Source organism: Botrytis fragariae (genome assembly GCF_013461495.1).
Source record: "Botrytis fragariae strain BVB16 chromosome Unknown tig00000795, whole genome shotgun sequence".
NCBI classification, from domain to species: Eukaryota; Fungi; Ascomycota; class Leotiomycetes; order Helotiales; family Sclerotiniaceae; genus Botrytis; species Botrytis fragariae.
The window spans coordinates 149568-166911 of NW_023501011.1; the positions used below are offsets into that span (position 1 = coordinate 149568).

General features: G+C 43.6%; 5 protein-coding genes across 5 annotated transcripts; 3 read left to right on the plus strand and 2 right to left on the minus strand.

The window, feature by feature from the left end:
• Positions 1-1521: 1521 nt before the first annotated feature.
• On the plus strand, positions 1522-2591 carry Bfra_006976 (putative umta methyltransferase family protein; the record flags this gene model as incomplete). Its single annotated transcript, XM_037337347.1, has 5 exons — positions 1522-1580; positions 1634-1741; positions 1797-2056; positions 2117-2261; positions 2330-2591. The coding sequence occupies 5 exons, from the start codon at positions 1522-1524 to the stop codon at positions 2589-2591; spliced, it is 834 nt and encodes a 277-aa protein (XP_037186727.1).
• Positions 2592-3063: 472 nt separating this feature from the next.
• Positions 3064-5692, minus strand: Bfra_006977 (putative gliotoxin biosynthesis protein; the record flags this gene model as incomplete). Its single annotated transcript, XM_037337348.1, has 5 exons — positions 3064-4089; positions 4396-4508; positions 4878-5032; positions 5084-5187; positions 5234-5692. The coding sequence occupies 5 exons, from the start codon at positions 5690-5692 to the stop codon at positions 3064-3066; spliced, it is 1857 nt and encodes a 618-aa protein (XP_037186728.1).
• Positions 5693-8115: 2423 nt separating this feature from the next.
• Bfra_006978 (putative geranylgeranyltransferase beta subunit protein) lies at positions 8116-9299 on the plus strand (the record flags this gene model as incomplete). Its single annotated transcript, XM_037337349.1, has 4 exons — positions 8116-8220; positions 8279-8567; positions 8625-9201; positions 9254-9299. 4 exons carry the CDS (start codon positions 8116-8118, stop codon positions 9297-9299), a joined length of 1017 nt encoding a protein of 338 aa, XP_037186729.1.
• Positions 9300-10966: 1667 nt separating this feature from the next.
• On the plus strand, positions 10967-12788 carry Bfra_006979 (putative type-2 protein geranylgeranyltransferase subunit beta protein; the record flags this gene model as incomplete). Its single annotated transcript, XM_037337350.1, has 4 exons — positions 10967-11257; positions 11315-11598; positions 11657-11936; positions 12006-12788. The coding sequence occupies 4 exons, from the start codon at positions 10967-10969 to the stop codon at positions 12786-12788; spliced, it is 1638 nt and encodes a 545-aa protein (XP_037186730.1).
• A 288-nt stretch (positions 12789-13076) lies between these two features.
• On the minus strand, positions 13077-16535 carry Bfra_006980 (putative dna mismatch repair protein msh3 protein; the record flags this gene model as incomplete). The annotated part of the gene is made up of 2 exons (XM_037337351.1): positions 13077-15691; positions 15743-16535. 2 exons carry the CDS (start codon positions 16533-16535, stop codon positions 13077-13079), a joined length of 3408 nt encoding a protein of 1135 aa, XP_037186731.1.
• Between the last annotated feature and the right edge of the window lie 809 nt (positions 16536-17344).

The following is a 17344-nucleotide window of genomic DNA, read 5'->3' on the forward strand; positions in this document are numbered from 1 at the left end:
TCCAGATTCCTGCATTTGGAAAACACTGTAAGGAGTGTCTATACCACCTTTCACGGTCACATGTCATTGACACCGATAGAAAACTCATCCTGTGTCGTTCCTAGGTACCAGACGATCGATGTACCTATACAAGGAAGATACTTTCAGATATGCACGACACGCGGCCCGAAATAAAGCAATAAATGACCAACATAGCAACGTTTGGTAATTTGCCATATTACGGGCCAAATGCTCAATTTCCCAATCATGGTTGCGCCAGTCGGAGTCTGATCGGAAGAACAAGAGGTAGATGATGCAGAACGAGGTGATAGAAGTAGGAGTGAAAGAAATATCCAGGGCCTCCAGATAGAATATTCAAGTACCAATTGACTGTTGGCAGGCAGCAGTAGTCACGTGGTAGTAGTGAAGAATGTTCAGTTGGAGTATATAAATGAGGAAATGAGAACATACGGATATACGAGATGAGTAAGAAATCCATGTTTGAACAGAAATATATGACCAAAGTCACAGCCAAAACCAGTCAAACCATCCTTCAACTCTCCATCAACCGTTGAAATCTACCCACTAAAATAAAGGCGTGCTGCACTCACAAAAGGCACCATAATCTCTTGAATCTTTCAGATGCCTTCAAAGCTAAGCTGTTATCTGTGATAAAACTCTATCAGATTCATCTGCTCTCAAGGAGACATTTCTACTTATTGGTAGCTGAGAAAACTGGTACAAAATTGCAAACGTTCCCTTCAAACCCTTTATTTGGCGATTTTGGCGAATCTGGCTTTTACGGTGTGTAGCTAGGGACAGCAGGTGCCATCCCAATGGAAAAATGCAAACGATGACATTGTTTCAAGTGCAACTCTGAATCCGAAGTATGGCCAGTACTCTGAGTAGAACGACATGCAGTGTGAGAAATCGATTGATATTTTAGCTCGGTATTTGATAAGAAGAAAAATATATTCTGGATGCGCCAGAACCGTCACTGATTCGCGACACCCTAGCTATGCCATCTAGAGAGGGAAGATATAGGATCCGGACACGAAACGATAAGAACTGAATTCGATCGTCGACGAGTTGCGCTTGGGATAAAATGTTATTGAGCTGTGGCTGGTGGTGGAGTAGGAAAGCGTGGCGAGGACTTTCCATCCCCTATTTTCCTTTTGCAATAACCCCTGTGGTCGATTTCAATGCTCATTCAAAGCTCTCAGAAGAAAGGGTGAGATATGAAAATCAGACTGTTACATCTGAAAGGAAAAGACCTCATCTTTTATCGTAGACTGCTTGCTACATATTGAAATGTATCACATAATTAATAAGTAGTATTGTGTTCGAGACTTACAGTGTGGAAGCAAGGAAACGCACTTGCATATCTCGGGTGTTACATGAGTACAGTCAATCATCAACATCAATATCCATCTACCAACAGTCCATTGTGGTAGTAAATCTGGTACTGGATTGCTTATATTTCTTCGCCTGTTAATTCTCACTTGCTAGAAATCTCTTGGTACCAAAACAACGAACGATAGGATGACTTCCGCCGCTGAAAAAGAGTATGTCCTTGAGAGAAGTCCGCTGGGTTCTTCCCGGTTAGTCTGAATCTTGAAACTTCAACTTTGCTCTCACACACTGACTGATCAAGTCTCTACGTCCAACATTGGCTCTGGCAAAGACTAGTCGGACATCTTCTACATCCCAGCATTCCAATCAAGCAAGACATCAAGATTGCTGATATAGCATGTGGAACAGGGTAAGCGCTCTTGTGTGTCGAAGATTCTGTATGTATGAAATTAATGTTGTTGAAGAATCTGGCTCATAGATTTAGCAAAAGAGCTTGCAAAATCCGAGACGAACGCACAATTAGTCGGTTTCGATATCTCAACTAATCAATACCCTCATTCGGCACTACTCCCCCCAAATGTCAAACTAGATATTATGGATATTTTTAAACCTGTTCCAGAGAGATTGAGGGGTCAATACGATGTGGTTCACATAAGTCTTCTATGTGTCGTGATCCCTGGAGGAGATCCAAGATATGTTTTAGACAATGTGTTGACATTGCTAAGTTCGTTATTTCCTGAAGAGAGACATAATGTGAAAAGTGAACTGACATTGTCGTATTTAGAACCAGGTGGATACATCCAGTGGAAAGAAGTGGATTTCAGCATGATGGCATGCAAAGCTGCTACTCCAGATTTATCAACCAGCCACCTTGAAGAGTTGATGAGATGGATGTACGAAGTTCCTTTGAAGAAATTCACCAGTTTTGAGTACCATTTCCATCATCTTTCTCTCTTTTGAGCAGTATGCTACTGGAATGTATCCTAACATTTCATAGGTGGATACGCCAACTCAGCTCCATCTTCCAAGAACGAGGAATAACAGTTCTGGATGGCCAACTTCTCGAACCCGAGGCCTATATTGCCTGTGTATGGACTTCAATGCATATGAATGGCATAAAAGAATTGGTCAATGTTGCAGGAGAGGGGTCGAGAGATGTATTGGAATTGTATGGACAGGCGGCTCAGGAGGTACAGGAGGGTGCTTATATAAGTATGATGTTGGTCAATGTTGTTGGTAGAAAGGCTGGGGACGATTGAGATGTTTCGTTTGGAGAGGCATTTGTATCGTCCGATGTTAACACAGAGGTTTATATAAGTAAGAGTTTTCGATACTGGGTTAGAAATAGAGCTTGCCGATTGCCGTTGCCTTTCTGTTCATTTTTGCCAGAAATCTCCGAATGTTTTGAGGGGACACACACCTGACAATTTGACTTGGCAGCGTTTGACTACTTGCCTCCTATCCCACTCTGTGCCGAGATATAAACAGCATATCATCACAAAACGCCGGACGAATAGTACACTATAACGATTGAAAACTGCGTGCATGCTTGGATGATGCTATCATACTTAAACGAAAGCAGCCGATGCGGAATTTTGAGCGGTCAAGTATACCAAAAATACATTAGCTATTTCCTCCATAATACGATTTATATGCTGCACCCAATATATACAAACACCTGACAAATGTGCACTGCTCAAAATTGACGCCCAATGTCACCCACTGTAGAACTCACAGAAGAGACACTTTTTTCTCGTCCCACCTCTTATCTAAATCCACCTCTTCAATATCAATCCCTTTCCTCTCTATTGTCCTCTCTCCATCGCCAAATTTATCCTTCAGAATTCTATCATAAGCCACCCAAACGAATCTAAATAGCGTGCGCATTGCGTTAGCTAGCCAATCCGGGAGCTTGCCATTCTTGTCTGCAAAAATCTTCCCCAGTCCAAACAGCGCCAGAATGATAGGCACTATAAAGGTCATGATAATGATCTGCGCTGTTTTCTGTCTAATTGTCGTGACTGTATATGATCTAATGCCGTGCAGGTAATTGACATACTCCTCCGGTAAGTTATGCTCCTCAGCTCCATCGGTTATCAACTTCAGGTATCGTGCAGATGGTTGCGCATAGTTTGGATCTGGGCGAACAATGCGGTTCGCATCTTTGCTGTTGAACGGACAGAGTAAAGTGTATGCCTGAAATGGTATGCTACTGGGATTTGGGTTCACAGTCTTGCTACCTTTCGGAAGAACAAAACATTCCACGATTTCTTCTTTATATGATGAGCCACCTCCTTCGGTAGCTATTATAGTCCTATAGTCCTCACGAGTCACTTCGTAGACTACACCAACCAATCCCTTATGCCATCTTGTCTTGTGGTAATCTCTTGTCCGAGGAGAATTTGATTGGTCTTTCTTGTATTGACAATTTGCGAAACAGGGTTCCGTGTAAGGTATCCCGCATAAATCGAATGTGAGATCGATTGCAGGAACATGAACATTGACCGCGCTCAAGGGTTTAATGCCGCGTTTCCCCTTGAAGGTCTCGGCAGAGAGGTTGGAGCCATAGGCTAGATAGAGGACGGTCTTTGCTTCTTCTCGGTCGTCTAATGCTGGTGAAAGCAGCGGCACAGCACTCGATTCCAATCGCGAAGTCGACGTTTCGGGCACTTTAACTGGTTCGGAAACGATTACTGGTGGTTTGGGAGTGTATGGGTCCCAGAATCTTTGCGGTGCCGGGTATGGTTTCTCATCGGGCTGCATGATGAGTAAAGATGTATCAAGTTCAGGATAAGAGATTGGTCCGCTAGTAATGAACGCAATTGAAGCATGAAATGACGAATTTATAGACTTGAAGAAATAGTACCTACTGAATCCTACCTCTATGCTTATCAAGCTTCTTCAGTATAGATTAAATTGTTGATGTTTCTACGACCGCTCTTCCGCCGTTAGTTGACCTGCTCGGACTTCGAAAGTGCCCGATTCCCGTATTCTAGAGGCGCTTTAATTGTGCCAAAAATGTCTTTAAAGCGGCGTCAACCAACCTCTCGAACCTAGACCTACGATTCCTTGCAAGATATCCCTGAGAATTGAACTTGGAAAGCGTTTTGCATCCAATGATGCTCCGACACCCTGTACTGGTCTGGATAGAGGTTGTGCACCATAAGCTGTTCTTGCTATTCACCGTCGGTAGTCAGCCACGCAATGCTTAGCAGCCTGGGATATGTGCACCGTGTTAGTGTAAGCTCTGGAAGTGATGACTTTTTGAATAACGCATAGTTTTCTGGATAGGCTTTTTGGGGGGTTATGGCAAAAGGCAGAATCCACACTGTGGGAATTGTCTCAGAAAGTGATTTGGCAATAGACACAGGGACAGGAGCGTGGGCTAGCTCTGAAGATTATGAAATTTACATCATGAAAGAAGGGCGAATTGCCCTCGGTCGATAGAGGCAATTGTTCCACGTCTTCTAATAATAATCAAATTGTCTCTCCTCCTGCCTTTCGAATGAAACCGGCTACTGTCTCTGGCTGTACAAGATATGGACAATGCCCTGTCTCTATTTCAAACACCATCTCAATCTTTGCTTCCTTTACAATCTGCCGAACTTGCTTCAACGGAATGCTTTTGTCTTGCAGTGGCATGATATACGCTGAAGGTACGTATTTCCAAGCTTCGTAGGTCAATGGAGACATCCCAACTCTAAATAGTACGTCAGTGAGAGTACCCCTCACATCTAGCCATTTTACTCACCCTAGCGAAAGCGAAGTCAACTTGCTGCTCCAATATCTTGCATCTTCTGCAGAGAGATCATTATAAAATCTCGTATCGCCGTCAGTGATAGTTGAAGTGCCGTCCTAGCCGGGACGTTAGCATTATCTTTGAAGACATATCAAAATATACCTCAGCAAAGACATGAAAGCTCTGATCCTGATCAATCACAAAATCCGAATCCAAATCCGGACTCGAAAGCACGCCTTGAAATGTCTCAAACATAGTCTTCCCTGCCTTGGGTAATAGAATGCCAATATAAATGACTCTCACTATCCCACCATTCTCTCCTTCAGCTTGGCGTTCCTTTTTACCCAAGTCACGGGAAGCCTCGCTGCCACTAACACTTCCACCGGAGTGCATCACCACTATGACTTCCTTACCCTCATCGGCTAATTCGGTAACGATCTTGCGAATTGCGGCCACATCTTGTGAGAAGTCAGGGTGCCCAGGGTGAGCGCCTGCACTGGGTAAGTTGACCAGAACAGAGGGATAGCCTTCTTTTTCCAGAACTTTGGAGAGAGGTGTAAACCCTTCTGGGGTATGCCAGAAGCCTGGGATGAAAACTACTGTAGGTTTAGAATTGACCATGATTGCAAATATTTGAAATAGAATGATTGAAAACCTAAGTTTGACTGCAAATTCGAGATACTAAGTCTTTTGCCCTCTACTTATGCAAGAGCTCAATAGGCCAGCTGCATGGATTAGGAATCTTCTTTACTTAATTTAATATGGTAGGATGAATTATGAATTCTATGTTCCGGGCTTATTGGCGGGATGAATATGAAAACCAATAGAAAACCCACAGTCAGCTTACACAAAGCATCTTTTAGGGGGAGTTGAGACAGGTCAAGATATGGCATAGCATGATGTAAGAGTTAATCACCCTAACACTCTTTCAAGTCTGTAAAAATTGAGGTGAGGTTTGATCCATTCCCAGCAATACGGTACGTTTTACTACTCCATGAACAAGTAAGATCTCAAATTTCCGTCTCCGCTTAGACCTGATAGCATGCAGCGAATTTTACGTACATCAGACCCACTGTCAGCGGCCTCCTTGCTGACAATACTGTCGCTATTATGTCTTGGCCGTTGGCTATATACCTGGAAGGACGGTTATCAACAACACTCCAATGAGATTGGTTAAGTTACGAGCCCTAAAGATTTGACTGGGTTCCGTACTCTCGTCAAACGCGCGTTACAGCCTTTCAACAGAATTAATATGTAGTCGTTAAGAAGATAGAACGTAGTGGGATTTTCAAGAACGTACATAGCCATCTTTCGTACATAATACAAGTCTTACCAATAGTTGATTTCCAGAGTCCAAGTCAAAAGTACTTCATCAACTGTAAAGAGGTATGCGCCGGCAAAACTCGGACGATCGTCTATCATCACACAAAGAAGATTCACTCAATGACTGTTGATAATGCTATCCGGAACGGTTATGGCAGGGTGCTTGATGGTCAGGATCCTGCAAACTTTACAGAAATGATATTCATCTCAGTCCTTTCCCAATCCCTCAGAACCACTCCGAAGTAGAATTGCTTCACAAACTTGGATGTGTATGCAATGGATCAGCTTGGCTTTTCTTTGAGGAACCAAACCAGAGTTGGAGATATATCGACGAAGAAGCTATCAACTCATCAAATACATCCACTTAAATGCGTTAAGGAAAACCATGACAGCCCATTCCCCATACTTGACTTGCGGTTGATAGAAATGCGTGAATGTGTCGGATAGATTCGGAGAAACACTCCACGCATCAATCGGATAGTTTCTTCGGGCTGTGTTGGCTTCGAACTTGGCCACTGCATTCGATCGTGAGCACATATTCGAACGCATTCTCGCCCAGGCTACGCTTATCCGCTCGTATGATTACCATCTTTGATCTCAGTATATGTTTGGATATAACTTGTCTTAGCTTTCCCATACCACACATCGAGTCTACTACAAATATTTCACGACTCTTTTGCAAAATCGTCCACACAAAACCAGCCTTTCAAAATCTGACAATGCATGCGGGTAGGACTTTAAATAGCCTCGAACAGCTATAGAAGCGCATGGTTATTGAAATCAAGGGAGGAGCAGGTAAAATATCAGGATAAACCCCTCACGAGGATAAGACGGCTGAACTTCAAGACATGTCCTCTCATTACTTCATGCATTGAAGCCACTATCGAGTGCAAAGCTAATTGTACGCCCACAAATATTCGAGCACTTGCCGTCCACGTTCACTCGATTCGTAACCGAGCCACCTCGATACCGAGTGGCTTTATATGCCAGTGACATGATCATTTTGCCATGTAGTGTGAAGACACTTGCGGCTATTAACGCAGGATATGGTGATGCCCTCATTTTCAGAGCAGTGCTGTGACGCCAAAAGAACAACTTAGAGTTACCCTCGTCATGAGAGTCTTCCTTGAGCCAAATTCACTCGAGGGATAAGATTTTCCCAAGGCCAGAGCAATCGTTTGTCTGGTAATAACAGCATTTTATACACAATCTGGTTCGAAAGACGACCTGGTAGACCAGATATCAGGATAGATTTTAGATTCATTGGAAATCGATGAAGGGCATTTCGAGGTTTGGAATAGCTTCCAAAGGAAATGAAAACCCCATTCAATGAAGGTAGTGCGAATGTCTCTGCTTGGCTTTGAAGTTGTGGTACATTTGATGGTTAGATGACGGGCTATCAGTTGGGAGAATTTCATGTAAGCAGATTAATAAGCAAGAGTCAAAGAGCCAGAAAAAAGAGTTGCTGTACACTGGAGACATTAAACTAATGAATTATCAACATTGTATATTAAACGTGAGCCTCGAGCTCGTGAAACAGACATATTCAAATTCAATTACTTCGAGTGATTGTAAAAATTCCGAAATATATCAAGACCAAGTCCGATGGTGATTTGTCAGCAATCTTCCCGAGGTGGGGTCATTCACTTAAGGTTTGTAGACTTGTTCCTCGAGGTCACAATAATCTATACTATCAGCAAAATAATACACCTTTTCTAATCATGGCTCTCGTATCTGGGCCGGGTCGAGCAGGCTCTGCCACTCTGCCAGAGGAGCTTCAGCTCGCTATCGAGCCCCACGTAAAATATATACAGAGTCTCGACTCCGTAGGTACTCACCCTCCTCGTATCTCCACCCGCACTTGTTGACATCTCCTGCTTGTAGCGCAAAGATGAGCTCGAATATTGGCACACGGAACATTTGCGAATAAACGGACTCTACTGGGGGCTCACAGCGCTTCATTTGCTTGGTCGACCTGATGCGCTGCCGAGACGGGAAACAATTGATTTCATTTTAAGCTGCCAGCACAAAAATGGTGGTTTTGGAGCTGCCCCAGGCCATGACGCACATTTACTATATACAGTTAGTGCCGTGCAGTCATTAGTGATGGTAGATGCGACAGAAGATCTCGAGCGGAACTTGGATGGTAAGGGAAAAGATTTAGTTGGGAAATGTGAGTGTCTTCATGTATGCGATTCGAGGGGCTACCATTAATGCTTCCGGTGTGCAGATCTTGCGGACCTACAAAATAAGGATACGGGAACCTTTGCGGGGGATGAGTGGGGCGAGGAAGACACTAGATTCCTCTATGCAGCATTCAATGCACTTTCACTGCTAAATTCCCTACATTTGGTGGATGTCAACAAGGCAGTGGACTACATTATTTCGTGTGCGAATTTTGATGGAGGTTATGGGGTTAGCCCCGGAGCTGAATCTCATTCGGGACAAATATTTGCATGTTTGGGTGCGTTATCAATTGCGAAGCGCCTCGACGTGGTTAACATCGATAAGCTGGGTAGATGGCTGAGTGAGAGGCAACTAGAGTGCGGCGGACTGAATGGCAGACCCGAGAAAAAAGAAGATGTTTGTTACAGCTGGTGGGTTGCAACGAGTCTAGCTATGATTGGGAGGCTACACTGGATTGATGGAGAGAAACTTACCAACTTCATCTTGAAGTGTCAGGATACAGACGAAGGTGGCTTTGCCGATAGACCAGGTGATATGGTCGATGTCTTCCATACCTGCTTCGGCGTTGCCGGCTTATCTCTTCTAGGGTTCCCTGGTGTCGAAGAGGTCGATCCTATGTAGTGAGTTTCCAGATCGTTGGCATTTTTACTTTCACTGGCTGACCTCTTTTAGCTGTATGCCGAAGAGAATAACTGAGCGAGTGCTAGGGCAACCCTAAGATATCTCTGCGTTAATGACATTATGAATTATGAAATGGGTGAGAGTACTCCCATTGATCTGTCCATCGGACCTTTGTAACTTTGGGTGTTTTCGGTAAGTGGAAAAAAGCTTCTCGTAGGTTCGACTTTTCACATAAATTCATCGATACTCAACGTCCGATCTGACTACGGAAGTTAGTCAAGCAACACAATTTTTATTAGTGATTTCTCACTGTAGCATAGTATTTACTTCATTAACTCCTGCCATCTAATAACCTTATATCGAGTAAAAAGTGGTACCAGGATACAAGGCAGGAGAATAGCAATTCATTGACTATGAGGTGTGTATGGCTTAATCGTAGCATAAACACTCAAATGTCAATGGTACATGATATTGAAGAAATATGGTGCGGGCCTCAATAAAAATTTGATACTTTTCATACTTTTCATACTTTTCATCATTGGTTCATTGTCTGTAGAGTTGTGGTTCAGCTAGAATCGAAGGTAAAGTGAAGTGATGAGAGAATAGAATTGGTCGATGACATGAGAAACCATGGAAGTGCCACTGTAATTCATGCAAGATGCGCTCTCATGTGTGGTTATTCTCGCCGCAGAGGGAGACGGGTGAAAGGCTCCCCCTATTATTCATATTTCCAGTTCAGTTGACCAAAAATGAGCAGTTCACTTATGCTTTCTGTCTCTAAACATCAGCGGCTCAACAAACAATACTTGAAATATCGTCCTCATTGTTGTGGGAGTTTCGACCGGTGAAGACACAATAAAGAGACATGTCGTTGTCCTCTACCTGAAGTTGTTCAGCATCTCGACTTGAATCATGAATTCAACCAGAACGACTCTATCCATTCCATGACAACGTCATAAGTATAAATTCCAATAAACTGTCCTCTATTTGCTATTGCTTCCTTATTTGTTATATACTCAATTCGGATTCACATTTTCGGCCTTGACTTTTATCTCTACATTACCTTCATTCCTTTCATAATCAATTATATGAAGTACAAAAGGGTGAGACTCATAAATATATCTCGATATTCTTGTCCCCAGTTCACTCCCATCTCCATTGCGAAACTTACATTGATCCGATATAGCAAGAACTTTTTGAACGTGATTGTCTCTTCCGGAATTTTCAATACCACACTGAACCACCAACGCACCTTCGGTATTTTCTCTTTTTCATAAATTATAATTCTCGACCGTTGTCACCTCTTCTTCCTTCCGTCATTCATCACTCTTCATCGTATGCAAGTCCTTTCTTTCTCAATTGTCCTATTTTGAGGAAACCATCTTCTTCACAAAAAGTTGGAGAAGTAATCGACGACTTGCTACCTTTGCTCATTCCTATCGACAATTAGGAGCTGGAGCATTTATTAAGAACAATCTGTAAGTTTTGATCCCGCTCAACATTTTTACACAACGCAATATCCTCGAGCTACATCAATTGCTTCTTGGAGTCTAAATATGCTATTAATGGCATGGAATGAAAGGAGATTTGCTCTTCTTGTACAAAACTGGGCTGACTTCTGCGGTTCCCTCAATTGAAACCGCGGAGGAGGGCATCTGCAGAGATTCTCCTGTTCTTTTTGGAAACCTGACATTATCCGTGTACCTTCAAATTCTGTGAAATCACACAATCACTAACAAATTTGGATGAATAGCTGCAACCAAAATGTCGAAGAACCACACCAATATACCGCTGCACTGCAGTATTTGCCCAAAGAATCCTCAATTCTCCGATGTGTCTCATCTTCTCACCCATACATCTTCCAAGGCCCATTTATCCAATTACTTTAAGCTTAAAATTCGAGCTGCGTCGGAATTGACAGCAAAGATTCAACTGGACAACTTCGAAGATTGGTACGACAGCTATGATCTCGAACGATTACTATCCGAGAGACTTGCTTCAAAGGATCAGAAGAAAGCTGCTAAGGATAAGAAGACCAGGAACAGTAAAGCATTGGTAATTCTCTTTTTGCGAATGGAACCTGCTCAATTGTACTAACAGGAATTAAAACAGCCTGGGCAAACGAGAATCAAGAAAGAAAAAGACAATCTCTTTGATAATGAGGCAAATCTGGCACCCATGTTTCGAGCTCCTGTTCCAAGAATGCATCTTTGGCCAACTGCAACGAACAACAGTATCAATAATAATAATACATCTACATCCAATTCTAACTCTGACATGGGAAGTGAGTGGGATCACAGTGCTGTGTATGCAACACCAACCTCTCGACGTCAGATTCCAGGCTATACACTTCAAAAAACACCCTCGGCAGTAGGAACTGTATCGGATACCACCAAGTAAGCCAGCCATCTGTCTTATCTTATAAAATCATCATGCTAACTCAGGTTCGTACAGTCTCACTACACCATTAAAGGAGGAGGCAGATGCTGAAATTACTGAGAAGCTTTCCGACAGTGCAAAGTTGAAGGGTGTATTCTGGCCTGGCATGGATCTCTTCGATTCTGCCACTGCCGAAATGAAGCGAATGCGAAATCAGAGAAAAGATGGCTCAATTCTCGAGTTGATGATGGCTGCTTCTGCGGAGGTTCAACCCACCGAAGTTTCCTACCACCCAGATGGAGAATTCCGAACCTCCAGACACATTTTCGGTCCCCTTTCGACTGAGACCAGTCCTGTATGTTGTTCAGAATCATGGCTAATTTGGTTATGTTGCAATATCACACACTGACATCAAATCGCTTAGATCCGCGACCCCACTCCAAAGAAACGAAGAACTCGCAAAGCGGCTTTGGCAGATGTCAGCGTCAATGTCCCCCGTCTCAGAGCCGGTCGACCACCAAGAAACTCGGCTAGAAGTCCTGAGAAGCGACAAGTATCCGCTAGAACGCGTCAGCCTGCTGGTCAACTTGCCTTGCAATCAACACCTACACTCAATCCATTGGCATTCGGCGCTCGATTTACTCCAAGCAATGAGGAAGATGAAGAGTTTAGAATGACAATGGAAGAGATGGGGGCCAAGAAGCGTTCTTTCAACGTTTTTCAGGATGCCCCTGAGATTAGCCCAGGTCGTACAGAAAGCCCACTGGAAGATCATAGATTCGACTTTTCGGATGGTGCCTCAACTAGCTTCACGAACGTAGATATCGGTAATCAGATTTCTCCCACACCAGTGGTTAAACCAACTGCAATGCGTATGTTCTCTAAAAACAACGTTCAATCTGATATCCATGTCCGACGAACTGTTTCGACTCCCCACCATGGCTTCCCAGCTCAAATGTTCTTTGATAATCCATCAATGTACAACCCACTCTACAACCACCACCCTCGATCTTTCTCATACGGAGGTGATCACTCGGATTTTTCCCAAATGAGCCAGGAAAACAAGCCAATGAATGCTTACGGTCAAGGTTTTCATGGCAACTTGAGCTCGGCCAGCCATGGTTCACGTTTACCTAGCAACCAACTACAACTTTCAGACCCACTCACCAATGGTGCAAATGTCAACATGCCACATTTTGGTATGTGATCTTGGGATCTTCTACTTCTTATGACGTTTCAAACGCCATGATCTTATATATTACCGCATGAAGGCGTTTTGACTTTCGAACAAGATTTGTTATAGCAGGCCATTGTTGTGGTCGAATTTTTATCAAAGGGGGCATGTTATATACGAAAGTCGTTCTTTCTGTTCTTTTTCTTAATATTCTACAATTATTTCAAGTGGAAATGAGGCGTTAAAGAGCTGGTAACGGTGCGCGGGTATGCTGGTTCTGCATTGCTATCTAACTTTTTGACTTGGTATTATATATTTATTTTACAACTGCTCCATACCGATTATAAGCTGATCTAGCTGATCAGTACCATTCTCTAGTACTTCCGAAATCATATTAGACAGTCCCAATAATTTTTTCTGTTTTACTTGTGCCTCCAGCTCTCGTGATTTAGATGCGGCAGTGTCAAGTACAGATTTCGGGACACGCGCTAACCGAGCCACATTCAAGCCATAGGATCTATGTGCAACCCCTTCACCGACCTCGTATAAAAACGTAATCTCCTCGTCAACATCATCGTTATCCTTATCGGCATCAGCATCAGCATTAGAAACTCGCCTTCCATTTCTCTCAGCGGTGAATTTCATATGCACATTCCTCAGGTCTTTTCCCTTTTCAAATCCTCTTGCAACACTTGCTAAAGTCTGATAATGCGTAATAAATAAGCACAAACAGTTAGTCTCCCTAACAACCCAATCTAAAACTGCTTCTGCGATTGCGACTCCATCATGTGTACTAGTTCCTCGTCCCAATTCATCTAAGATAACGAGAGATCTAGGACCTGCCGATTTCAATATCGATGCTGTTTCAGAAAGCTCAACCATAAATGTAGATTGTGCAGTGAATAATGAGTCATAAGCTCCCATTCGTGTGTAGACACCATCTAGAAGACCCAGTCTGGCGGATTCAGCAGGTACGTAAGAGCCGATTTGCGCGAGGATAGATATTAGTGCTACTTGACGCACGTAAGAAGATTTCCCACCCATGTTAGGGCCGGTTAATAAAAGGGCGCGTGTATGATTGGGAGAGGTGGAGAGAGATGTGTCGTTGGGGATGTAGGTTGAGGGGAGGAGTTGTTCGACCATGGGGTGGCGGCCGCCGATGACGGAGATTTCGGTCGAGGATGTAAAGGTAGGTTTGCAGTATCCTGGGAGGGAAGCCACGCTTGCCAGGGATAGAAGACAGTCGAGGGTTGCGAGGTGAGAGATGGTATCGCGGATTAGGGCGTAGTGGGTGGAGATTTCGGTGAGGAAAGTGGAAAATGCGGCGTCACAAGCGGAGGAGAGATATTCTTTGTGTTGATCACGTTCACGAAGGAATTTGATGACCTCAGGGGTGTGAAAGCGAGACATCTTTTTTGTGCCTGAGATCTTGGCCCAGGAAGCGGGAACATTTTTGAGATCGGTATTGGGGACTTCGATGAGGTATTCGATACCAGCGATGGTGACATATATGACAGGTGTCTTCTTGGATAGTTTGGTAGCAGCAACCATGCGGTGCGCCTCAAGATCTTGTTCGACGGCTCCGATGCCGCATTTATGATCACCAATTGCTTCAGTTTCATAATGCTCTAAAAAGAATGCATATTTGTCATCATTTCGGGCGGCTTGGGCGTTGATCCTGTCGAGGAAGGATATTACTATTTCGCCAATCGCGGGAAGAGATGCAACCGCTTCATTGAGGATGCTCGAGTCGAAGCCTGCATCCGAGGGTGTTTTGACATGTGCAAACTCATTAGCAATTCTTTGCATTGTCTGCAGAACTGTGAGGAGCTCCGGTCGTGTACATTTGCCATAGTATATGCGAAGTAAACTCCGCTCTAAATCCGATCTAACTTCCCGAAGGGTGGCATTTATTTTGTCTACTTTTGGGGTATTTGCGTTATCTTTCAGTTCTTCCACTGCAGCGACTCTCTCTTCCAAGCGCTGCTTATCAAGAAGAGGTCGACCAACCCATTTTCGAAGTAGTCTTTGACCAAATTTTGTTTGAGTTTTATCCAGAGTCCAAAAAAGACTTCCTTTCTCAGTATAGTCTGTTTGGTTGGTATAAATCTCGAGACTTGTGAGGGTGTTTCCATTTAATAACATATGAGATCGAGCACTGAATGATTGAAAGTACTTTGTGAGATCAAACACATGTTCCAATCCGTATTCGGTCATGTGAGTAATCATAGCAGATAGACAAATTGTAACCGGCTCAGTAAGTTTCAAAACTTTCTCTAAAAGCTCCTGCTCTCGAGCATTGTTGCTGCTCTGATGGGCTTTCAATTTGTCCGCATAAAACTGGGCCACATGAGAATAAGATTCGGCAGCCATAGTTTTTGACTTTCCAACACGCTCAACTCTTATTCTATCACCAAAGACATTGGTACTGCTACCTGAAAGATGTTGTACAAGCTTGTCGGTAGCCTTTGTAAGTTCCCCAACTATGAGCAATTCGCAAGGGGCGATATGTAATAATCGTGTCTCAATTTCGCCCCGCATGAAACCATCCTCAAAGTTATCATATATGACATCTCCAGTGGCAGGTTGAACAGCCAATACACCAACTTCGACCTTTTCGTCTGTTCCCCAACCTTTAGCTTTCGTCTCCGTTATGCAGAGAAGGTAACCTGTTGCGGTAGCACCACCAGACGGTGCATCAGTCGAGTCTAATCCATCAATATCATCAATGTATGTGCCTTTAGTGTAAACATTCGTGAGCTTCCTGACGAAAGGAGCATTCCGATTATCCCCAGCCTTCTTCAATGCAGCTGTCTCCGTTTGTCGAACAATACCAATTTTGTGACCAGCAGCGACGAGCCTCTTTGCGTGAACCGGGAGTCGATGAACTGGAATGCTTGCAGATGCAAAGTAGTTAAGATGCGATTCCGAAGGATCTAGTTCGCGTCAGAAACATCATCAAGTAGATTCAAGAACGAAAAGCTTACGTTCATCAAATCGGAATTTGCCCGGTATGCACACAATACTGAGCACTTTTGCTGCTGTTCTTGCATCTTCGCCGAAGAACTTAAATTTGTAGCCAACTTCCACAATCAACAGCGTATCCATATGTTTGCGCTTAATGTCGATAACTTGTAACTCCATGGGTGTCAATTTACCCGTCTTTGCACCCTTCTTCTTGGTTTTCACAGGCGCAGACGCTTCCTCTTCATCTTCCCCTTCTTCGTCTCCCACTTCTAAAGCTGTATCATCTTCATGTATAATGCGTCTGAGACTATCTGGATGTCCCAATTTCTTGACAAACTTCTTGTGCAACTCGACTTTCCGCGCTTTCTCTAATTCGTCTTCAGGTTCCTCCTCGATTGAAGGTTCTGTAGCTCCTTGACTTGACCCTGAGAACATGTATTTATTGGTTCGCAGTGATGGCTTTGACTTGCCTCGTGTTAAGCTAGAGGATGTCTTTCGAGAATCGGCGGCTGGCAGAGCACAACTTTCGGCATCTCCCTCCTCAACTTCAACACTTTTTGCTCGTTTGGATGGTCTTTCCTTTGCTCTAGTATTTCCACCAGTTTCGTCTTCTTCTAGAACTCTCTTTAAACGGTTTCCGGTGGCTTTGGCTGCTTCATCGGTTCTCTCGTTGCTATCAGCGTCATACACATTTCCTGGGGCTTTAGTAGCAGGTGGCGAGCTTGAATCCTGAGGTTTTTGACTAGATTTCGGAGTAAAGAAACTCGATATTGATTTCTGAGTCTTAGCTGGAGTTGAATTTGGTTTGCCCATCATGGCAGGGTCCCAAGAGATTTCGTTGCAATGGAGGAAATTAATTTGAAGTGGTAATTGATATGAAGGAGACGCGACGACGCGACAGGCGTAAAGTGGATTACATAATCAATCCAGTATTATTGCCTTGCACCCACCAAAGCCTCTTCTAAAAAGTCATCATCACGTTTGAGCATAAATGGCATAAAAGCATATATTGTCAAATTGATACTTTCTTTATAGAACACCTCAAAAAACTCCTACGTCAATACACCAATGGTTGTCATACAATATTTCCCCGTCAGCAAACTCCGGCATCAGAACCTGAGTTTGCCGGCTCTAATCGCTGTAACACTGCAATCTAGGTACACGTCCGAATGGGAGTATTTGGATTTGTAGCGGAGGGTGGTTCTGGTGGTTCTGGTGGTTGGCGAGTAATCAACTGATCAACATCTGCGGGTCATTCGTAAAGTTCAATCAACGAATGGGACGTGAAGGGGATGGTGCATCACAAGACGCTAGTAGGTCATATATCACTCAGATCGATAGAAAGCTCCAGGTCGCTTGTTTAAACATTGTCTCGAGCCAAGTGTGAGAGGCATAATAAGAACGTTTTTCATTCAAGTGTGAAAGTAGAGACAGGAATCTAGGTCTAGTAACCTTGCGGTACTCTTTGTATCAGCTTGCCTGCTCGATCCGAATCCAGACAGCAGAGCGGGTGTTTTAGAGCCTGCGAGAAAATCACTGTGTTGGGATTTTGATGAAGAGTTTTTCCATAATGTAAATTCTCTATCATTAAACCAAATTGTACAATTATATAATAACATGAG